This window comes from Ziziphus jujuba, chromosome 1 (assembly GCF_031755915.1).
Source record: "Ziziphus jujuba cultivar Dongzao chromosome 1, ASM3175591v1".
In the NCBI taxonomy this organism is placed as follows: domain Eukaryota; kingdom Viridiplantae; phylum Streptophyta; class Magnoliopsida; order Rosales; family Rhamnaceae; genus Ziziphus; species Ziziphus jujuba.
The window spans coordinates 242,734-266,105 of record NC_083379.1 but is presented as its reverse complement, the minus strand read 5'-3'; the positions used below and the strand labels follow the sequence as shown (position 1 = coordinate 266,105).

At 33.0% G+C, this 23,372-nt stretch overlaps 3 protein-coding genes and 1 pseudogene across 5 annotated transcripts; 1 reads left to right on the top strand and 3 right to left on the bottom strand.

Annotated features, from left to right (window-relative positions):
- Positions 1-2,776: 2,776 nt before the first annotated feature.
- LOC107417417 (probable glycosyltransferase At3g07620) lies at positions 2,777-7,195 on the bottom strand. 3 transcript variants are annotated; one of them, XM_016026066.4, is made up of 6 exons: positions 6,648-7,192; positions 6,244-6,561; positions 5,089-5,375; positions 3,805-4,037; positions 3,354-3,511; positions 2,777-3,121 (listed from the first exon to the last, which is right to left on the bottom strand). In XM_016026066.4, exons 1-6 carry the CDS (start codon positions 6,822-6,824, stop codon positions 3,020-3,022), a joined length of 1,275 nt encoding a protein of 424 aa, XP_015881552.2. In that variant the 5' UTR covers positions 6,825-7,192; the 3' UTR covers positions 2,777-3,019. The 3 variants fall into 3 exon arrangements, 2 of the variants coding, with proteins under 2 accessions (XP_015881552.2, XP_048333182.2); XR_003057436.3 differs by lacking the exon at positions 2,777-3,121 and adding an exon at positions 3,611-3,708 and having other exon boundaries at positions 3,471-3,511; positions 6,648-7,195; XM_048477225.2 differs by lacking the exon at positions 6,648-7,192 and having other exon boundaries at positions 6,249-6,542.
- Positions 7,196-7,681: 486 nt separating this feature from the next.
- LOC112493331 (pentatricopeptide repeat-containing protein At5g18475-like) lies at positions 7,682-9,921 on the top strand (annotated as a pseudogene).
- A 138-nt stretch (positions 9,922-10,059) lies between these two features.
- Positions 10,060-13,326, bottom strand: LOC107419121 (accelerated cell death 11). Its single transcript, XM_016027886.4, has 4 exons — positions 12,980-13,326; positions 12,679-12,851; positions 10,770-10,915; positions 10,060-10,306 (listed from the first exon to the last, which is right to left on the bottom strand). The coding sequence occupies exons 1-4, from the start codon at positions 13,169-13,171 to the stop codon at positions 10,200-10,202; spliced, it is 618 nt and encodes a 205-aa protein (XP_015883372.2). The 5' UTR covers positions 13,172-13,326; the 3' UTR covers positions 10,060-10,199.
- Positions 13,327-17,104: 3,778 nt separating this feature from the next.
- Positions 17,105-22,434, bottom strand: LOC107419046 (U3 snoRNP-associated protein-like EMB2271). The gene is made up of 7 exons (XM_048467375.2): positions 21,835-22,434; positions 20,771-21,113; positions 20,010-20,234; positions 19,399-19,627; positions 18,895-19,073; positions 18,007-18,072; positions 17,105-17,514 (listed from the first exon to the last, which is right to left on the bottom strand). Exons 1-7 carry the CDS (start codon positions 22,251-22,253, stop codon positions 17,437-17,439), a joined length of 1,539 nt encoding a protein of 512 aa, XP_048323332.2. The 5' UTR covers positions 22,254-22,434; the 3' UTR covers positions 17,105-17,436.
- Between the last annotated feature and the right edge of the window lie 938 nt (positions 22,435-23,372).

Here is a 23,372-nt window from a genome sequence, read left to right as displayed (position 1 = left end):
CTCTTAGATAAAAATGACAACAAAACAATCATTTCTCATAAATTTTGGATCTACAAAATTCTTACTCTTGAAGAATGGAATCACCCTCCTTATCAATCCAAAAAAATCACTTACCCGGGTAATGTTGATATGATTCCCTATTTATACAACTATTATGATTATATTGATGCTTGGGATTACATCTTTTTGCATCAAAATGAATCATTTTCTCATTCCTGGTTTATTAGCTGGGATTCCAAATTCCATAGAAATTTTCCCCATTGGTTTTTTCATTGGTGGTGTGATCATGGCCCAGCCAAAGAACATCTCCCATCACAAATCTAACATTTAATCATCCACTTTTCTAAACATTATAAAATCACCTATAAAGAAAATGGCTTTCCTATAGAACTTATTTTTATGTCCAAATACAAAGTTTCTTGGATTTTCAAATGGTGGTACCACAGAGAATAAGATATTATTTAGCGCATACACTCAATCAAATGGTGGGACAAATGGAACTCAACCCGTACTCATAAAATGGTTATGGATGAATTCCCTATCTCTCCCCCTAAGACTATCAAATCATCTTCCAGTCAGACTTTTGGAAAATCAACCTGATCAAAAAAGGACATGCTTGCACATATTCAAAAATTAATTGAAGAAGTAGATCAATTATCAGATGATTCCGACACATCTAATGAGGCCTACAGTCAGCTCAAAATAGAATCAACTAGCGCCCAATCAACAAATATTCCTGGATCTTCCTCTCGATGGGCCGATTATAAAGATAGTTAAGATCCATATGATCTAGGATCTGACTAAAATCATGCATGATGGAAGGATGAGTCATAATCAACATTAGGAATCTCTGACAGTGCAGAGTTACTTTCAGAATTCCACTCACAAAAGCAGATCACGAGAGTTACTATTTAATCACTATTCATGAACAGTAAAAAACACCGAAAAGCAAAATATTATTCAAAGACACTGTTTACCGACATAATCATGAGATCAACAGGAGCACCACTTATTCAACCAAGTCCTCCTTTGCCTATATAAAGGAGCCTCACCACCACATTTTAAGGGAATTGAACCAAGAGTTGAGATTAAAGTTGTTTTCTTGGTAGATTTCCTTCTCTTCTTCTTCTTCTCCTCTTCTTCTCATAATCATTTGTAATCAAATATTTGAGTGCTTTGTAATCAAATGAGATACCAATTTGTGGCACTCCTCTATAATCAAGTAAGCATTTGCATTTAATTATTTTCAATTATTTATTTTAATAATTTATTTTAAGTTATATTGCTTGACTGGTTCTACCGCCTTCAATATATTTTATACTTATTTAATTGTTCTTGGTTAGCTTTGCCGCCTTATCTATTTACTTTCATTTACTTCCGCTCATTTATTTACTTCTACTCTACTCTTATCATATATTTAATATGTTCAGAAGCTTATAACCGAACGTTTTCAGTTGTACAAAAATTTACAACCGAACAACTTGAAAAGCTTAAAACTAAACAACATCAAAGTTTAACAAAAGTTTATAGTCAAACCATTTAAAAATATACTTTACAAAAAAATTGCAAAATTGTTGGGTTGAACAAATTCAAATATTCCAAATATGTTCATAAGTTCATAATTGAACATTTTGAATATGTACAGAAATTTAGTACCAAACATTCTAAACTTTTAATATGTTCAGAAATATAACTCAATAATTTTAAAAAAGTTCAAAAGTACAAGATTGAGAATTTTAAAGACGTTTAAAAGTTTACGACTAAATGTTGTATAAGAAAAATAAAATTCAGAAAATAATACAGAGCTGAACTACTTTAAAATGTTTAGTAGTATACGACTGAACATTTTCAAAGTTGTTCAAAAATATACTACCAAACACCCAATCACCATTATCCTCCATTGTTCGTTGTTTTCTTATTTTCAAATAAATAACATTTTATGTCATTAAAAAAATGAGGAAAAAAAAATCAACCTTAATTCATTAAAAAAAAAAAAGAATAATATTTTAATGAGATATTATATATAATTATTTAAGAATTATAAAAAAAAAAATTATTTATAAAAGATATATAATTTTGAAATGGTATGAATTATAAATATTTTAGAAATAAATAATATTGTATTAAATAATTTTATATTTTTATATATTTATATAGTAGTGTATAAAGAATAAAACTATAAAAAATTATTTTAAAATTGTAAAAAAAAAATACTCTTTCAGTAGCGATACTGAATTATTCTAATTTTATGAATAAGATAAAGAGGAACAAAGGAATGATGGAATACATATATATAAGAAAATTTTCATAATTTCACTTCTCAGCCTAAGATGCAAAAAGAGACTGAATTCAAAGAATGGAGAAGGAAAAAAATAAAAATAAAAATAAAAATAAGAATAAAAAGGAAAAACAAAAGAAAAGAAACGAAAAGAAAAAAGTAGTTTATTCGCTTCTATAATTTCATATCAAATTCCTCATTTTATTTTCATGTAATTTTCACCTTGGGTGGAAAGAAAAAAAAAAAAAAAGTAATGATATTAAAAAATTAAAACCAACGTCACCTTCGCTATTTCATGCTTGTAGAAGTAAAGAAAATAATTATGGCATAAACAGCATTGCTCATTGCTTAACATATTATGTATCAACCAAAGGAATTTGAAAGTCGAAAGAAATTAGAAGAAAGAACCAACTTGGCCACAAGTACGATAAAAAGCAACAATAATGCTTGGAGTTTGGATCCCAGTTAATCCCAAGTTCCATTTCAAAGGCCAAAAAAGAAAAAAAAATCTTCTTTATAAAGCAAAAAAATTCATGTAAAGAACTTCCCAACCAAGAATAAAACCAATCATGATCTTTTAGGACCCAGGAACCTTACAGCTTTAATTTCCTGTGTGTTAAAGATCATGGAGATGAGAGCACCATATTTGAAGATTTACAAGACTGGTTAGCTACTTGCTAGCCCATAAAAGTATACCCAAGAAAATAAAAAAAAAAATAATCCAATTGAAATTGTACAAAACTAATATTTGATAACATGGTGGCGCAACCAAAGATCATACATCACCATATGGAATGCATCATACTTGATGGGAGGTGAATTCCATTGAAAGTGTTTCTGGACCTGATACAAAACAAGCCAAACTTAAGAGAGTTATTCCCCAATTTTCTACCTCTAGTAAGTGTTCCTTCTGAGGACGAACGTGCATACAAATTTATGTAGCAGGAGAAACTGAAACTTTTTAAGATGCACATGCACTTGTATCTATGAGGTAGACATGGAATGGAACATATAAAAAGAGGAATCACAAGATAAGAATTTGAAATTTTCAAGCTGCAAATAAAACGCTCCCCACCTTGACTAAGTTTCTGTGTAGTGCAAGAAACTGTTGGTAAGGTATGTCCTTTAAAATTTGTTTAAGTTGATAGACATCATTCTCCTTAAGTATGACGGCAAATTTTTTCCAATCAAGAACATCATTGAATGGGAGATCATAATAATTCGATAATATTACTGCAAAAAACCAAACAAACAGCTTAGCCAGAACCAATTAAAAGGGCAATCATAAAAGAAGAAAAAACCAAAACCACAAGGTCAGATAGGCAATTGTACATCAACAAGTTTTGTAAGGAGTTAAATTGCTATGAAACTCCTGAGTTTCCATCATTACTCATGCAGTCTGACTGGAGCAGATTCCAAAAATTAAAGTACTGTTGAAAGAACATTGAACATTGGTTCTTCAAAAGTGTACTACAGCATAACAAAAAGGGATAGCAAAGAGATAGCCAACAAGAATGAATTTTTACCAGGAATACATCCATAATGGATGGAATCAGCTATACGAGCACTGTTGACTTGGGAACCACCAGGGCATATGCAGAATTTAGTGCCATAAAATTTCTTTTGATATAATAGATTTCCAATTGCCCTGTTAATTCTGTTGTTCAGTATGTATAGGTCTGTATCATTTTCCCATACTTGTGCCAGTATAACTCTAATTTTAGAGTTCCGATGACCAGCCCAAAAACCAAGGGTTGTCCTGCAAACAAAGTCCTCTATTACTTACAAGCAACAAATTAAGCAAGATGGCCAAACTACAAATAATGTTGACTTACACAAAGAAAGAAGATTTACAGCATATTCAAGATGACTTTAGATATCAAGGCAATAATCTGATTTTTTCATCTGATATAATGTTCTAAAAAACCAAATTCATAAAAGTACAAACAAGTTCTCTTTATTTTGGACAGGGAACTTTGACATAAAAAAACAAACAGCTTGCAATAATTCTTGACGCACAAAGGAAATAAATCTGATAATTGAGGCTTTCAGTAGCACAGATAGTCACACAACAAAACTTCTCTAAGGTATAATAAAATCTAAAAATTGAAACAGCTGACAAACCAAAGTTTAACAAAATCATGGAAAAGTGGAAAAGAATATAGTTAATTTTAATAAAGAATAGAAAAAGCAACTTGAGACATTTTGCTGACTAATTTATTTACTTTATTGTTTTCTTATACCAGTCTTAGCAGCATTTACCAACAATCCATTCTCAATGCATGGATTTAGGTTCTAAGTTCCATAAACTAGCCTACGAACTACAGAAGTGAACCAACAAAATCCATGCATTGAATTAGCTGAAATCAGCAGCCAACCAACCAGGATCATGTCAGTATAATTCCATTTCCAGTAACATGGTAAGAAGATTCGTAAAGTTTGTTTTATCTTAATGCACCAAAAGCTTCCTAGAGATATCGTCCAAGGGAAGTAAAAATGTTGCAACCTCGTATAAGTGCAATAATCCAAGGTTTAACAGAGCACAGAAGGGCATTTCAGATAATAGCATTATTGAATCAGTGAAGAGATAAAACAAAAGCACATTCAACCAAAGGCACTAATCAGATTGCAGCGTTTTAACCTGAAAGGAGTAAAATTTATAAAGGCCTATTCTAGCAGATTATACAGTGTATGGTAGAGAGAGAGAGAGAAAGAGAGAGTGAAGGAAGCTCAAATCATCCATTCATATGTAAATTAGTGAATATTCTACTTAATAAGACAAGTAGAAATCAAATATTCTACAGTCCTACCTGTTCTTGACATCGTTTCCACCAGCTGGAAGAGCAAATGGCTGTAATACTTGAGGGAGGGCAACATCTTTGTGTGGAATGAACCCAACATCATAGCTCGGAGAGCACACAACCCTAATTGAATTCTTTACAAGAAGAGGAAGTCCTTCAGTTGCCCTAACACCCACATCATGACAAGTGACAAAGAAGTGATCCGCACCTAAGGTTCTATTCCAGTATGGATACTTGGCAATTAAGCTCTCCACATAATTCTGAACAATGATGGTCATATTTTCATAACTCGTACCCTGCATATGGTAATGAACAAATTAAGTTCTAGGAGAAGGAACTTTGTCAAAGAGAACCAACCTATAAGATTATAACTTTCTGCCATATATTGTACTAATAAAATCCAGCAAAGCTTTTGCATATGGAAATATATGGCACCAGCACTAATGACCAGAAACTGTAGTCTTTGGCTTCAACAAGGACTTGGAAAATAATGCATCAATAGAGAAGGAATGCATGTTGTCCCCGATAACAAATGAATCTAATTAAACTAATAAAAGTATCACAAAAATGAAGCTAATGAAACTAATAAAAGTCAACAAAAAGAAAAACATGTTCACTGCATTGGAGATTTTGGAGCTCCCCTGGGCAAAATTTTCCCTAAGAAGCGAACAAGAGATTTGCAATTGCTGGGCAGCTTTTAAGCACCAATGTAAAATTTGGATTCACATAATCTAGTGGAATCACAAGAAAAGTAGTATGGTAACCATACATATTTCAAGTGTAAGCGGAATGTAAAATTATTTTGCCTTCATAGACACAATTGCATAAGATACGAGATAATATTTGACCGCTACTTTGGCCACTGCTATAACTAGATCTTACTTGCTCTGTTTACGTATACTGGACATTGAACAATTCACATAGCTACAAATTCCGGTTCCCTATTTACAAATCCAACAACACAGACTAATCGGGTATTGGAAAGAAAACCTTATAATACCCTCTGGTAGTTATATTGACTTATTTACTATTTTATTTTATTTTGTTTACATTTAGATTTCTCAGATCAGCTGTAGTGCAAGTGCAACAACAAAAACCAAAATCACTAGACTAGAGGATAATTGACACAAAAAAAAAAAAAAAAAAAAAACATTGTGTCCGTACCTTACCACGCATCTTGTGGCAGGAGATTGGGATGAAGAAGAGGTGGGCTTGGTCGGGATCGTCAGTGAGAAAGCCGCTCTCTCTAATATTCTGGAAGAAATATCCCTCGCTAGCATACTTGCCGGTAAGCTTTCTGGGGGTATGGTAGAAAGTGTTGGGATCGCCATCCGAGTATATATAGACCTTGAATTTCGTCTCCATTTCGGCGTAGTTTAATCCGAACACTTGCGGCGAGTGGTATATATCCGAAAGTCTCTCCTCCGCCTCCGGCTTCTCCTCCAACGAAGGTTCTGCTCCCCCCAGCTTCTCAGAAGAAACCTTTTTTTTTTTATTTAAGAAAAACGAAATTAAATTAAATTAAACTGAGAAGAGAGATATACATATGGATAAATAGATATAAATACCTGAGCCCGAGGGATGGAGGAGGAGGAGGCGGAGGAGTAGGCTAGAAAGGGAGGGAAATAGGGGGATTTGAGGGAGAAACAGGTGAAGGAGATCAAAGTTAAAAAAGCGAGACAGAAGAGACATCTTCGTAAGGGGCACATCGGGGAAGATGGCAGTGATTGTTTGCCGCCACTCATAGCACTCACTCACTCACGCACTCACACAATATATATATATATATATATATCTAGAGCGCGCGCGCGAGAGCGCGAGAGAGAGAGAGAGAGAGAGAGAGAGAGGGTGTCGGTCTGTGCGTCGAGCTCCACGCTTCCAAGTGACAGAGTAGCATCAGAATGAGCTTCACTGTCCAAACCCAATCCCTAATCGGAATCAGATCCTAAAATATGATAAAAAGAAAATTACGGCAAAGAAAAGGGAAGGCAAGCGAGGCGGTGATTTGGATTACTGGATTGCGCCAAGCGTGTGCGTAATGAGTCTAATGACTAATGCGTATGCCTGCCTACTTCTTTTTTCAAATTTCTTTTATATTTTTGGTGTTTTTTCTTTCTTTAACCATAAATAAATAGAATAAAAAATAAAGCAAGCAATGCCGCGTGAGTGGTACTTACATGTATAAAATAAAATGTAATGCAAGTTGAATAGAGTCCGATGCAGACACTCAATTCCCTTTCTATTCCAAGGTAATTTTTTTTTCTTTTTCTTTTATGGTAAATAAAGCTATCACCTACTTCATTAACTAACTACTGCATTTCTAAATTTCATTCCTCATTAGAAATTGCAAATTTCATTCTCCAGTTTCTGTTTTCTTATTAGTTAATTATTAGTCTTTATCATATAGATAATTTTATTTTTTGATGAACGGAATAAATTTAATCTATGTGTTATTTGTAAAAATTAACTGATCTTCTTCTTTTTCAGATGAGAAAAACAACAAAAAGGTAACAAATTTTCAAAACTTACCTCCCCAAATCACGGTCTTCAATCAAAAGCACAAAAAATGCTGTAGATATATATATATATATATATATATATATATCACGAAACCACCATCAACTTAATCAAACGGAACAATTAGGAAAATCCACAGCATCCATGCCTTGGAAATATTTAACATGGTTTCAAAGCAGAGAGGCTTTGTTTCGTAATAATGCCACCAAAGCAACTATCCTCCATGGTCCATAAACCCATAAACTTGTTTTGTCTAGCGAGTTTCAAGCCACTGAAGCAATTCTTCATCAAATTACCTATGAAACCAAACCTGCAATTTCATGAGGCCATATTACTGAATGAATCTGATGAAACATTTTTAAAAATCCTCTGCATCAAAGGCTGCTTGACATGTTTTATGCCATCCAGCCAATTGTTATTTGTTAGGGCTCAACCACCCTCTCAATCTCCTAATTGAATCAGGCGAGGTTGTTTCGGCCCAAAGGCTCCTCATATATTCAAAGAAGAATCTCAACTTGGAGCCGAACACCTGCTTTTTCAACATTTTGGGTCTAGCACCACTTCATGGAGAATCTTGAATCTGCCTTTGATGTTGTCAAAGAAATGTAAAAGCCGAGAATTCTCATCCTAATTTGATTACCTACTCAAATTTGATGGATGGTCTTTCTGACAGTGGAAGGCTCAAGGAAGCGATTGGACCTTTTAAGGAGATTTTCTAAGGGGGATCAAATCTTGCCTGATTCACTAACATACTACACTTTGATTAATGAGTTTTGCCATGAAGGGAAAGCTGACTAAGGCAAGGAAAATAATGGAATTTATGAAAAGCAGAGGATGCAGTCCAAATGTGTTCAATTACTCTGCCTTGATTAATGGGTTTTTCTAGTTGGGAAGATTGCAGGAAGCCAAGGAGGTTTTTGAGGAGATGAAGAGCTGTGGTTTTGAAAGATGATACAGTTGGCTATGGTACTCTCACCAGTTGCTTCTGTAAGATTGGCAGAGTAGATAAAGCCTCAACGGGATGAAAGAGAGAGTGCAAAGCTGATTTTGTGACTGATACTTGGAGGTCTATACAGAGTAGGTAGGTTTGAGAAGGCTATTGTGATGCTGGAAAGATTTCCTTATGAGGGTATACAGCTGAGCAAAGCAAGTTGCAGGATTGTGCTGAATTTCTTGTGTCGAAAAGGTGAACTGAAAAAGGCAACAGACTTACCAGGTTTGATGCTGGGCAACATTTTGCAATTTCGAACGAGTTGCTTGTTAGCCTGTGTATGGCTGGGATAGTAGATAATGCAGCTATGGATTCGTTTGTATTGGTAGATATGGGGTTCAAACCTGAGAACAATTCGTGGGTTCTGTTGGCTGAATTGATTTGCAGAGAAAAAAATTTGCTGTCTGCATTTGAGCTGCTTGATGAATTAGCAAAACAGAGCCATTTTCGATAGATCAATATAAGAATCCGAGAGGATGTCAAAACTTTAGATCCCATAGCTTGTCAATACAGCTTATACTACTAGAGAAGAGGGATAAGATTGAAAATGTTCTTTTGATCTGCAAACTAAATCTCCAGAAAGTGGAAAAAAAGGACCAGCAGAAGCTAGCTCTTAAATCATAGTATGATAATCACCAGGTTCTGATAGCAAGCTCATTTTAGTTCATGGACACACTCAACCCAGAAAGACAATTTTTATTGTGATATAATGAAAGCTGCAGATATTTACCATGTATAAGGTGGCCAAAAGTCTGATACTAGTGGAATAGAACTATCCAAACTGCATGCCTGCCCACATTTTGAGTAGCATTCTTACGTCTGGATCTCTCTTTCTATCTCATACCAGTTTGGTTTAGCTCAATATGCGTCAGAAGAAAGTGTTATAGTTCGAAAATATTTTTTTAATTTAATAGTTAGAAAATATACTGCTCTGATTATGGCGTTCTCTTTTGTTTTATCTCCTCACCTCGTGTTAATGCTTACCAAAAAGACATGTATGAAGGAATACAGACATTTGCTCTAACTCTTGATGAGTTCGCATACCATGAAAAAGATTACATTCCAGTGGAGGCCTGTCTCCATGAGCTGTTTAGTGGTTTATAGAACCCCCAGCACCCAAGTAGTTATATACATGATAATAAATTACATAAATAAAAGATTATTTCCCTTTTGTTTGTAAAACAAATAGAAAAAAATTATAAACCACTTGCAAATTTATAAATATATGCAATAACATTAGCTTTTATAATCCAGACCAATAACATTAGCAGAAAGAAATGTAAGTCAGGATGTTAGATCTCCACAACCTAATACACCAAAAACAAACCACAAAACTTCATCCTAATAATTCAACTTCTAAATGCATCTAAAATTGGCTGGCAAGAGAATGGATCAATTTTTTAGTTCAAATTTCCACTTTGATTATACATAGATGAAATTAACTTCACCAAGGTACTATTTGGCCACAGTCAGATCCAAACAACACATTATGATCTTTCATTTTCAGGATGGAAAAGCAAATTAGAAACACAATCTGATATTACAACATACACGAAGGATTTCAAAATATAAGATCAAAAATCTTAGCTGCTCCATAGAAAATACCATATTTTTACCAGTCTATACCCAAATTTCTTGAATGGAAGAGTTGGTCGACGTACACAATTACAGGTGTAGATGCAACAACATAGTTTTGCATTTGAGTCCTTGCTGAGGCCTCTGAAAAAATGAAATTTGAAGAAAATCCACAGTTAATACATCTATAAATATTTAAAAACAAACAAGTTCTCATCATTTTGTTTTCTAGTCAGACAAAAGAAGTATCAGACTCAAAAGTGCAATGTTAATTGGGTAAAGATAATATGACGTCAATTTAACTGAACCAGGTTGCAACAGAAACAGCCTAACCCATATTATTTACACAAAATTTAATCGATGCTGAAGATTTAAACTCTACACTTCAGTCAATCAGAACTTAAATGATCACAAATATAGATGAGCCAAATGGCCGTAAAGCAACATCTCAATTAGGGTCAAATATTTTGCATGGGTTTTATATTGAACCAACCAGCTATACGCTTCAAAGAGATGCATAATGTCAAATTGCTAAAAAGAATAGAGGCAACTAAAGAACTTCTGAGATATTCAATTCAAGTATTTATCAATTGTTTCACACACTCACCATCTTCATTGAGTTTCTTCAATAGTTGCGCTTTGGTAGGTAGGGCATACATCCCTGCAGCAACAGCTTTCCTGATAGCCCACCCATGGTGAGGAGCCAATACCTTTGCATAAGCTTTAGAAGCTGGATCCTTCAGTGAATTGCCCCTGCCATATGATTGTCAGGAACTGTTAGAATTCCATGCATAACTTATACAATTGTCAACTCATAAATGCTTACATCGAAGCTTATAAAGGTTAATATTTGTCTTGGTAGTTTGAATGTCACTTTTAGATGGGTCCATACTACAAGGAACATTTTTACCAGAACAAAAAGTCGAAGACTAAGGTACTTCATAAAAGAGTGTGAGAAGGGGAATTTTTTTTTTTTTTTTTTTTTTCCTTTCCCTAGCTTAATGGCATCAAAACTTCTTGAGGCCAATTCAAAATTATGTCTCTCAGCCAAATTATAAAGTAAATTAAAAAATAAATAGATAAATGGGAAAAGAAAAAACAAGGGGCTTTTGTTGACATAAAACCTAATTGGAACCTGATTTCCTAAATCAATTAGATAGATGAGGACCGTTGTCAGATCCTCCATCAACCAGAAAAGTACAAAGGTAGTGTCAAACGAGGTTATATTACCAACCATAGCATAACACTCTGATTATACAAAAAATAAATAAATAAATAAGAGCCTCAGCTGTAAGCCAATTGCATCAATAGGTTTCTATAAGTGATAAGCTATAAATAAAACCTGGTCCTCATGATAAAAACTATACATGCAACAAAGGAAATGTCATCAATCATTAGGAAGCAAGTGCACTGAAAATGCAAGGGAGCTCCACTTCTTAAAACAATTATCTAACTCCTATTATTGCCATTATCGGGCATGATAAAGGCCGTATCCAAACATGCCTCCAAAACTTTTCCCTCTCCCTGGGCAAACTATTCAACATGTATTACACTGACCACTAAGGGAGCAAGGAACAGCTAGATTCTAGAAATAAGATGCGAAATATAATGATTCACTTCAGAACTAAAACAACTTTGTATAATTTCCAATAGAGCAGACAACCACCTTAAAATATGGAATCCCATAATGCTTAACCATCTTTCAAGGAAATCCTCCTTCTTCATAACCTAGACCCCCAGTTGCATTTTAAAAGAAAATTTCATCAATCTTCTTGCCCCTGGAATGCCATCAACTATTATATAATTTCACCTACAGAGTGTTTCTTGTTCGATTCAGCACTCAAGGAAAGCACCTTTCTTATTCCTCAAATTATTTTCATCATCATCAAAAGCTTTGTTGGTAGGCTGAGAAAGTCCAAAGGATTATTGTTCTCCATTATACTTGTCTTTATAAGAACACATAGCAGTTGTTTAGAACATAGTTTTTATTTGAGAATTTTGTAGCGGTTTTATTTATTTATTTATTCATTTATTCATTTTTTGAGGGTTTTGAAGTTTTTTTTACCTACTTTTTATGTATGTGTTTGATGTATCTATGGTTTTTCTAATTTTTTATAATTGGATCATTTTATAGGTCAAAACCCAGGATTCCAATATCATTAATGCAAGCACAAACGTCTAACTCCCCCATAAGATATGTAGAAACTGCATATCCATATACAACAAATTGGAAAACATAATAAAAACCACCACAGAGTAAAAACTAGGACATAAACAGCGGTTAATGAAATACGTGAGACTTGTCATTTAGAATGACTGAACGATGCTCAAACTCAAAACCAATGGATAGCTGTAATGGCAGCAGATACACTAGATTAGGAAAAAAAAAATACAAAAATACAAAAAAAAAAAGCATTGTATCAATCAAAGACTAATTGAATCAGCTGCCAAATTCAGGAGTAAAGTAATGAGCTATTGTAAACAAAATGAAGTCGATAGCTAATACACGTACGTACTCGGTAACAAGGATTTGCTCGAAGAGTAACCTAACCATGTCGATACCACGCTTCACTCTCAAGAGGTTTCTCGTATGACTACCAGCATTCCTCACGCAATCGGCTTGTATATCGCGATCAAGCATAGCCTGTAACGTGGTAATAGACTTGGATGCCTCCGCAAGATCGCGGACCTGTGTATGTTATGGATTGGTGACGCAGATAGAGATATATATATATATATATATATATATATATACATATATATCTAAGGAAAGGAACCGATCCAATTTTCCAAGAAAAAAAAACAAAAAAAGAGTACCTTGTATACATAATCCATCTCAGCGAACTTGAAGGCGATTCCTAGACAGCCGAAGAGCGGCGAGACGAGAGAGCAGGCACGGCAGAAGGAAGCAACGTCAACCTCAACGTCCTCCGTTTGGGAGGAATTGACGGTGGAGGCGAGATCCTTGAAGGCATCCGACATCTGTCTTAACGGCTTTTCCTCCGCCATTCCCCTCCCAACTACTTCAACTTCTTCTTCTCTCTCTATTCCCCAAACTCGATCGATCGCTTGTGAGCGCTGCGTGGGCGTGAACTTGACGTCAAGGAAGGAAGGGGACCACGAGGCGCTGGCGAGGTCAGGAATAAATAACACAATTTGCCAAAGCAGTTTCCACGTTACTTTTTACTTTTCTAATGAATGGAAGGGATTTATTACCAATTCCATTTTGATAACCATTTCTCTAGCAAAATAAAATACACTCGCTTCGTGTTTTGTCAATATTTTTCTAAATATAAGGCGATTACTACTTAAAACCAAATCTTCATTTTTTACCATTATTTCCCTATTAAAATGTAACACACCTCACTCTTTTTGAGTTTATAAGGAACTTACCACCAAACCAACATCATTTTGACAATCATTTTCCCATTAAAATGAACACACTCACTCTCTTTGTTTTTTGTTTAACATTTTAGAAAATAATTGCTCTCACTTCCCATCATACGTTTTAGAAAATAATTACTCTCATTTCCCATCATACTAACCATCATTCAGATGCATCACATCTATTTGTAGGAGTTGTAGGTTTGAATCTTGATATATCCTGATTGAATTTTGATATGAATTCCACGTGTTGCATACCGTTAAAAAGGATGATAGGGATAATAGACTGGATAGTTTATGAACTTCCATTGAATTATAAAGACGTAAACTGCTAATGATCATAATTCCTTAAAACCTGTACCGACGATACTCACCAGAAGACCCTTAAAAAACCATCATATAATCACTCTGTCCTTTTTGTTTTTCTAGAAAGATATCACATTTTGACCATGATAGTAAATTGATGCCTAAATAAAATTTGTTTACACGTTTTAGTTACATTTGTAAAATTGACAACCTTATTATTAATAATATTTACCGTCACCCAAAACTATTTTACAAAAGAAAGATGAAACTTATCAAAATACCGAGTCATAGGGTATAGATTTTGTTAAGCAAGTATAATTTTAAGGATGCAAGAAGCTTCATTGTATATTCAACAATAAATAAATAAATAAATACAGCTTTATTGTCTTTTTTTTTTTCACTCGTGGAGACAATTTAATTCAAATGCCCCTTGATAACACATTGGTTTTTGGATTTTTTTTTTATTTAATTGTGTAAAATTTATTTACCTTACATGTTTATTGGTGTTAATTAATTAATGGTAGCTTGATGAGAAAGTTCTACCAACACAGTTGAGTGGGGATGCTCAGGTGCTCTCTCCATTTAAAGTGTGGTCTATTTTTCATTAATCAGTCATATTGTGTTTGATTTGATGTTTTTTTTTTTTTGTTTCTTCAACCTTAAAGTTAATTGAAATGTAAATTTTAACCAAAACTAATAAATATTTAGATTAAATAAATTACAGAAATTTCCAAAAGTGTGGATAATATTATTAAAAACCTGGAAGATATTTGCACTTTATCTTAAACCAGGCATATATGAATATTCCCTTTTATTATTCAGTTGTTGGTCAAGCATTGATGTTAAGGACACAACACTATAAAATTCAAGTGAAATTATCATTTTGAAAAGATACGTTTTAATCTGAAAAGAATAAAAATCAAAACCCTTTGAGAAGGAAAAAAATCCAAATGTTTAAAAGTGCCAAAAAAAAAAAAAAAAAAAGAAGGGAAAATGGTAAATGTACAGTTTCAAATTGTGCTATTTTTGGTTTTTGTTTTGTTTTATTTTCTTTAAGTTTATAGTTGTTATAGTGTCTAACAAATTATAACCAGCTAACATTCAAAGTAAGAAAATTAGATAGAAAAAATTAAAAAATCAAAAATCAAAATACCTAAAACTAGATAGAAAAAATTAAAAAATCAAAAATCAAAATACCTAAAACTAAACGAGTTAACAAACAAGTAACTTAACATGGAAGATGAATATATAAATACTTTTTTCTTACTAAAAGAAAAAGAATATAAAAGCTTTATTAAGATGTATAACCTAGCATACAAGCCTAGATTTGTAAATCAAACTTTTATTAAATATTTTACTTTGTTACATATTTAATACATTTAATCGTATACATAAAATATATTCAATTAAAACAATCCCGTTCTAGAGTTCATAATAACATGAGCATTAGAACGTTTTCCAACAGGTTTGAAAGATAGGTGTTCAGGCAAAAATCTAATTAAATATAATATTAAAACTTACAATTCAAACTCTAGAGATAATTTTGACATATCAATAAAATTTTGAAACATTTTATTGTAAAAATATATATAAATATATAGAATAATTCTAGTTGCAGACTTCTCGCATAAGGATCGTATCAAAAGTCGATACTTTTTGAAAGAAAAAAAATATCGATTTTGCAACCGATTTTTTTTTCCCCCCAAAAAAACATCGATTTCAGTATGGATTCTCATCCAGACGATCCGTACCATAAAATCCTCCTATATATATATATATATATATATATATATATATATATATATATATGTATATAATCTCATCCTCCTAAGAGATCAATCCCAGGACGGATGTTTAACTGTTGCAGAATAGGTGATTATACACTTACTTAAAAAAAAAACATCTTATTGCATTATTTATTGAGAAGATTAATGAAAATAAGCAAAAATATTCTCTTTACAATAAAGAAATATCAAAATTCAATCCAGACTTTTATAGGCAATTTCATGCTATCAACTCACGGCGATCGAGTTTTTCTAAACCAGAAAAAATTGATAGAAGATGGAAACAAGGAATTGTTATAAATTGGAAACAACCTTTAAAAATTTATCAAAGGAGAAAAAAATTAAATTTTAAAGTCCAAACTTTGGTTTAGAATGATCTTGGGTGAAAATGGACTTATTTGCCTTTAAAGGATCCAAATAGCCTTAATCTAATTTAATTTTCTTATCTAATAATGCTATTTTATTATTTTAATTTTCTTATTTTTTAGAAACTTTTATTAATTAATTTCTTTAATTAATTAGAGTTATTTTATTATTTTAATTATTTTATATTTTAAAAAAATTTATTAATTAATTTTTTATTTAATTAAAATTTTTATAATTTTAATTTTCTAACAAGTATTATTTTAGTTTCTTAATGTTATTAATTAGTTTTATTATAAATAAATCTCTATAACGCTATGAGACATTTGATTAATAATTAATTACATTTATAATATTTAAAAAATTAAAATTCATACTCTTAGATAATTTTGAGATAATCTATAAAATTTAGTAAAAGATGAAGCCTAGATAATTTGAGCACATCCAGACTGCTCCGTATGAGACGATTGATGAATAATTAATTACATTTATAATATTTCAAAATTTTAAAATTCATACCCTTAAATAAATCTAAAAAATTAGTAAAAGATGAAGCCTAGATAATTTGAGCACATCCAGACATGGGTAAGCGGCACTCACGTCCTCTTCTATCTCCTACTCTTTCTCTTAGCATGAGGTAATTCTTTCCTTGTCTTTCTGATAGTGCTTCATAGGAACCACAAAAGTGGTTATTTTTAGCACTTAGGATGGAAAATCTCAACTTTGAGGATGCCACATTAGAAAATAAATTGCCATTTTCCTCACACTAAAATTAAATCTTTTTCAAAATTTCCTGACCCTCCCATACCATGTGTTGTTCACGTATTCAGGTTATCCTAGGCTCCGTCCTCATGAGAAAATCCTCCTCTGGATATATATATATATATATAACTTTATCAAGAAAATTTTGAAAAATTTATAATTTTATGTCATGCATTCAATTGAATAAAATTTTCACCTTTGATTATGTATAAAATGAATCCTAGTACTGAGGAAAATGGCTAACTTAGTTACATCCTCAAAGTCGACATATACATAATGCTAGCAACTGATATAGTTTATTATTATAGAATGAAAGTATAATGTTGCTTTCACCAAAGATAGATATTTAAACGATAGAAAGGAGCCTTCTCTATCATATTGATCAATTGACTTCCAAATGAATTCTGGGGTAAGTCATAAACAACAAATTCTGTCCTACATAAGGTCCATCTGAGGTCTTTCAACCATAGACTATTTTTGTACCCTTTTGAGTGTAGAACTACCTCTTCAAATAACAAATGATTTCTTAATTTCCCGCATATGAACTTAGCAAGACAGGGTGAAAAATAAACGACAATTAACATATATGACTTGTGGGGTAAAATAAATTGTTATCATTAAGATTATCACCTCAAAGTCGTCAAAATTGAGAGCTACAAAAAATTTTGGGCCACTTTAAGAAAGCTTCAGAGAATGAAATGCAATTCCATTTCGAGCAGCAGGGATACGTCCCCACCTTCCTAATCGAGGTTCCTGGTGCAAAATATGTTTTCTGTAAGAACTCAAAACTGTTGGATATCCCAGAGGAGTATCATTTGAACATGTCTATCACTATAGCAAAGAAACAGAAGATAAATGAAGCATTTATCTAAGAATCTGAGAATGTTGTGGTTTCCACGGCAAGATTTGCAGCCAATTAATTTCCCATCAAAATTCTAAACATGTATGTAAGAAAATAATCAAGTACTTTTTTATTAAATAGTAAGCTTAGTATTAGTTTTTTTTTTTTTTTTTTTTTTTTTTTTTTAATGCAACTTTCAGTAAGCATAATTATTACTGTTATTAGTTTTTTGAAAAAAGATCTAATCCATTTCTGTTAACCAAAAGCCATTCAAATTTTGAAAGTGTACTTAAAATTCAAATCTTGAAGTATGTCTTTCCATTCAAGTAATGGAGAATAAGTTCCTCGAATGAATGTCAAAAGCACAAATGTCATAACTAAGAGTAACAGAAGAAAAAAATCACCTGTCCAACTCCAGCCACCAGGAATTCTCCAGATTTCGCAAAAGCCAACGAATTAACAAACCCAACCTGTATCATACAAGACAAACTCCCATGATCAAACAAATTGAAAGTAGAGAGCAAAGAAGGGAAAAGAGTTTTCTTTCCCTTTGGGAGGAGGGTAGACTTTGATATTAATAGATACATGAATTTTAAATTACATTAACAAGAAAGGGCAAATTAAGTTAAACCATCAGGAAGCATTAACTGAACTGCAGTATTGAACAGAACATGTGGAGAAACAATACTAGGCCCTTTTTGGGATAATTTTCGCTTATGCTTCTTCAAAAGAGCTTCCCTAGATGCAACACCTCACTGGCTTTGCTTAAAAGCTCTTCTGAGGCCTAAAGCTCTTCCAGAAAACTATCTAAACATCCAAGAAGCTGTTTTTGAGCCTTAAAAGCCCGAAGCAGCATTTTAAAAGTCAACATTAATATAAGGTTAGGAATAAGTGGGGAAGAAAGAGAGTTGGAACGGTGAGGCAGAGGATTGTTATATCATTTGGTGGATAGGAAGTGAATCAGAAGGCTCCTGTTTTTTAAAGTAAATGATAAATTCTCCCTTTCTATCTTTCTTTTTTTGTTCTCTTTCATATAAAGGACCCATTTATGGAAAATAACAAACGGAGACAGTGATATTTTCATCTGTCCTCCTCTTCTCCTCATCCTTTCATACCAAAAAGAGATGGCACTTCTTTTATGTCTTCTATCCATCCATCTGTTTTACATCTTCCCTTTTACCAAAGAGGATTGAGCAACAAGGAGATAAAATACAAATAATGACCAAATTCAGAGGAATAATCACACTTAATATTAGTATAAGAATGATTGTGATTTACAGGCTTTCACTTACCAATGGAAGGTTGTATAAAGGCTGTAAGTCTTTGGTGTCACTTCCAATAGCCCATAAACGAACATACCCATTAGCAGCTCCTGATGCAACAAGATCACTGCTTCTACAAACAGTAATTGAACTAACCCACGAATATGCAGAAGAAGAGCCATACTTTTCAGATGTCAGGTCATCATTTTCTGCATGGTGGAATCCAAAAACATCTTATAATAGTAAATGTTGAGTCAGCACAAGCAATGAAGGCTAAGAAGATTATAAGCATTTCCAAAAACTGTACTTTTTAAAATTTCTTCTCAAGAAAGTGCAGTGTTAATGTCATTTAGTTTTAGGATTTAGGGTGGGATAAAAACAATTTTTTTATACATTGCAAAATTTTTTGGACATCAGAGTTGCAGAGTATACAAAACAAATGACTGGAGCACTAATGTATGAAGATCGCAAGGAACAGTAAACATTCCAAAACTTAGCCAGCAAAGCAATAAGAAGAAAATTTTATATCATTACCTAGGTGGCCGTCAGGGATTCTATTACCATCCTTCTGTTCAAAATTATTGTTTGCAGTCAACAAGGCATGAGCATTTTTAAAAATGCAAACAGGCTTCTTTCTTAGAACACTCCATAGCTCAATGCTTCCATCATCTGATCCAGATAAGAATTCATCATTACTAACAAAACCACAGCATTCCAAAGATGATGCGGGGGCACGGAACACTAAACGTGACTCCTCAGGGACCTATATACAGAGAATGGAACCATTTGTTAGAATCAAATGTGCAAGCAGTAAAACAAGAAAGATGAAGATTGATGGGGCAGAACTACACATGACCCCAATTTTTTGGATTTAAAATTAAAACCAAAAAATTATCTCAACTAATAGATAAATTTATAGATCAGTCAATCTTAATATGTTGACTAAAGTAACCACTCAACTCAATTCCAAGAGAAGTTCATGATATATGAACATGCATTAAATCCTCATGTAGGAAAAAACCATGAGACTGTTACATCTAATTTTAACATTGTCTAATTACAGTTTTGCTTGTGTATCAATTTGACTTAAATAATTGTAATTGCATGCATTCCCCTGTGATACTAGTGAAAGAATTTTAGCCCACCTTAAACAACTGCATACTCCGATCACGTCCAACGGTCAATACCCGCTCTTTTCGTAAGCAATCCATATTTAATACTTCACTTTGGTGACCAAATAATGTATTTAAATAAGCTCTATCTTCTGCATTCCATATCTTGACTGTTCGATCATATGAACCAGAAAAAAGTTCTGAAGTACCTTGCCTAAATGTTACACACGAAACAGGTCCTCTGTGACCAGGGAATGCCTGTTGCAAGCATAGCATATAAATGAGACTAACATGCATGAAAATGTACATCCAAGATCTCATATGTGGTGTTGCATAGCAATAAGGAAAAATATTCAACTGTATCAGATATATGAATGCAAAAACTTTAATCAAAACTAAAAATGGCTAGGGAGGTCAGTCCCTGGATAGCAGTATTGCATCAGTAAGCGTTCTCAAAGCTGTCCTTTAGCAATAATATCTCATCATCTTAACTGATAGATGAGTCTTTAGCAATAATATCTCATCATCTTAACTGATAGATGAGTCATCTGAGTACATAATATAGTCTGTGAACTAAAAAACACATACCTACTGGTGGTGGTGCGTTTAATGTGAAAAAGAATATAGAACATTTAAATCTTGTAAATATAGGGAGGGAGGGTCTACAATCAGTCAAAATGTGAGACCCATAAGCCACTAACTTTTTTCATTAATTTCAGCTGTTCTTCTGGAACCAATACCTCCAGGATTTTAAATTACATCATTCATTTTCCAAAACCAAATCAGTAATTTACCTGAATATGCTCTCGTGTACGTGTATCCCATATATGAACATGGCGGTCTAATCCTCCACTGGCTAAATATCGTCCATCTGAGCTAACAGCCAATGCTAGCACTTGTTTACTATGTTTTGTTGCTCGGCCTTGTGGATCTTTGGCCCCATGGGACCTTAGTACTTCTTCACTTGGCCATTGGTATTTTTCACCTTTCCCACTATCTACATCCCAATGCATAATAGTGCCGTCCTTGGAAGCTGAAAAGCCCTTCAAGTCATCTTCGGATAGAACCACAGCAGTGACAGATTGTCGGTGCTTCACTAAAACTCTGAATTCATCAGTGTCTTCCGGCTTTTTAACCCTGAATTAAGACCATAGGATATTAAAACACCAAATCCTAGTATTAACATTCCAAAAACTATTAAAGAGGGAGAGGGGGGGGGGGGGGGGGGGGGGGGGGGGGGTTGGGTTTGGGTAGGGAAGGAAACGAAGAAAAAAACACTAACTAGCACAGACCTGGATTCTTGACAATAAGACATGCAAAAAGCTTATTAGTCGTTATTATACATGTCAGACAATTTCCAACAATAAACATCACTCTCCAAATGTAATAATCTTACCCAAGGTTGACCCAATGGAGAAAGCCATCAGATAATAAAATTATCACATGTTCCAAATACACTCGTAACCCTAATATCAAGTAATAAAGAAGCGGGAAAAAAATACATATTCTGAAAGAAAAAAGACAAGCTTCAACTTATAGTATTCATGCAACAAGGGCATACGAAAATGGTTTAACAAGAAAGCTGCAGGAAACCAGCATGTTATTATTAAAAAGAAACATCAAATTAGAGGGAAAATTGAGTATAGTGTACAAGTCAGAGTTGATAACATAAAAATGCCACTTGATCTGAACCAAATGATAAACATTGCATTGAACCTAAATGTCAACAACTAGCATAGAAGGGCAAACATACGCACAAAAAGACAATTTGAGTAGTGTATAGGGCCTATAATTCTCAAGTACAAAGTCCTTCCTATAAAAATATATATATTTTTTTTCCAAATCAGAGCTGCATTACCTCGAAGCGATAGCTCTCCTCACCCGACCACTCTCCTCAAGCTGCTGCTGCAGCAAAATCTGGGCGACAAGCGAATCCTTCTGCCCATCCTCACTTTCCTTGCCACTAACTCCTTCGTCATCCTCCTCATCCATCTTTTTCGGCCCATTTTTCCGGAACTTCTCAAAAGCGGCAGTCGCCAGCCTCTTCCTGGCCTCATCGGCAGTCTCTTTCACAAACTCATCGGCATCGGCTTCCTCTACAGCGTCCCTATCGGAGCCGCCAATAAAATCATCGTCTGATTCGCTGCTTTCTATAACATTACCTTTTCCACTGGCACCGTCCGGCTTCCGCCGCTTCTTGGATTCTGCGGCGAAGAAAGGGTCTTTGACGAGCGAAACCTTCTTGACCTTCGGACGTGAACCTTTCTTGTTCTTCATGGTTTAGACTTCGGAACTCCGAGAAATGAGAAAGATGCAAGCTTTGTTGGTTGGGTTTTGCAGAGCGAGTAGGGTTTATGGTTAGAGCGAGTAGGGTTTAAGGTTAGGGCTTAAGCCGTTGTGTTGTGTCGTGGCGATTGCTTGTAAGGTTTGTAGGGTTATGGGCAGGTGGTAATTTGGATTTTGACATATGTTAGAAAAACCATAGGAGATAAATAGATTTGTATTTATTATAAATAGATTTAAATTATAATTGATTAATTTATTTAATATGATTAATAATTATATAATTTTTAAATTGATTTATTATAATTTATTTATTAAATATGTTAATTTTAATATGATATGATTATATATTTATTATAATTTATTTAAATTGAATTTTTAATTATAATTTTATCTATAATATAATATTTAATAATTAAAAATTTTTATAAAAATAATTTTTTATTATTAATTTTTTGAAAATAAAAAATAAATTTTTAACAAAACAAAAATAAAAACATAAAAAAATAAATTAGTTTTCGAGTTAATTGGTTAATTTTCGGATTAATAAATTAGTTTTTGGATTAACGGATCAATTTCAAATTAACAGGTTAATAGGTCAATATGGTCCGTTAAAATAATCGTGTTAAATGGATTGTGTTGTGTTGACTTGTTTATAAACAGATTGAATTAGTGTTTTAGATATTTGACACGATTAATAAATGGATCGATTAATAAATGAATCGTGTTCAAATTAAACATTTTTGATATAATTATTAAAAAAATTGATATCCATAAATACAAATTATCAGATCTTTTCATCCTATTATCCGATTTGAACTTCGTAGCGGTTGGGTTGGATGACAGTGGCATGGGAAGCTTCATTTTTAATTTGCAAATTTTTACCATATAATAATAATATAATATTTTGTGGGAAAAATTACATTCAAGTTTTTTTTTTTTTTATAATACTTTTTCTTTTCTATCAAACTATTTTTTTATGCTAATTAATATTTAATTGTTTTGTTTAAAGCTCATTTATATTATATTATTTGTCAATTGTTCAGTTCTTAGGAAAAAAAAATCAGAAGACCTTTTAGAGTTTGCTAAAATTATTAGTAGGATTTTTATTTT

What these genes read in the sequence shown, in the direction of transcription:
- LOC107419046 (XM_048467375.2), bottom strand. Translation starts at nt 22,253, where the DNA reads ATGAAGAACAAGAAAGGTTCACGTCCGAAGGTCAAGAAGGTTTCGCTC. An exon ending in AGGAGAGCTATCGCTTCGAG is followed by an intron (nt 21,114 to 21,834) that starts GTAATGCAGCTC and finishes GTCTTAATTCAG; the next exon opens with GGTTAAAAAGCCGGAAGACA. An exon ending in CTTTATACAACCTTCCATTG is followed by an intron (nt 18,073 to 18,894) that starts GTAAGTGAAAGC and finishes TGTATGATACAG; the next exon opens with GTTGGGTTTGTTAATTCGTT.
- LOC107417417 (XM_016026066.4), bottom strand. Translation starts at nt 6,824, where the DNA reads ATGAGTGGCGGCAAACAATCACTGCCATCTTCCCCGATGTGCCCCTTA. An exon ending in GCCACAAGATGCGTGGTAAG is followed by an intron (nt 5,376 to 6,243) that starts GTACGGACACAA and finishes TACCATATGCAG; the next exon opens with GGTACGAGTTATGAAAATAT. An exon ending in TACACAGAAACTTAGTCAAG is followed by an intron (nt 3,122 to 3,353) that starts GTGGGGAGCGTT and finishes GTTTTGTATCAG; the next exon opens with GTCCAGAAACACTTTCAATG.
- LOC107419121 (XM_016027886.4), bottom strand. Translation starts at nt 13,171, where the DNA reads ATGGCGGAGGAAAAGCCGTTAAGACAGATGTCGGATGCCTTCAAGGAT. An exon ending in GAGCAAATCCTTGTTACCGA is followed by an intron (nt 10,916 to 12,678) that starts GTACGTACGTGT and finishes ATCATATGGCAG; the next exon opens with GGGCAATTCACTGAAGGATC. An exon ending in GAAGAAACTCAATGAAGATG is followed by an intron (nt 10,307 to 10,769) that starts GTGAGTGTGTGA and finishes TCATTTTTTCAG; the next exon opens with AGGCCTCAGCAAGGACTCAA.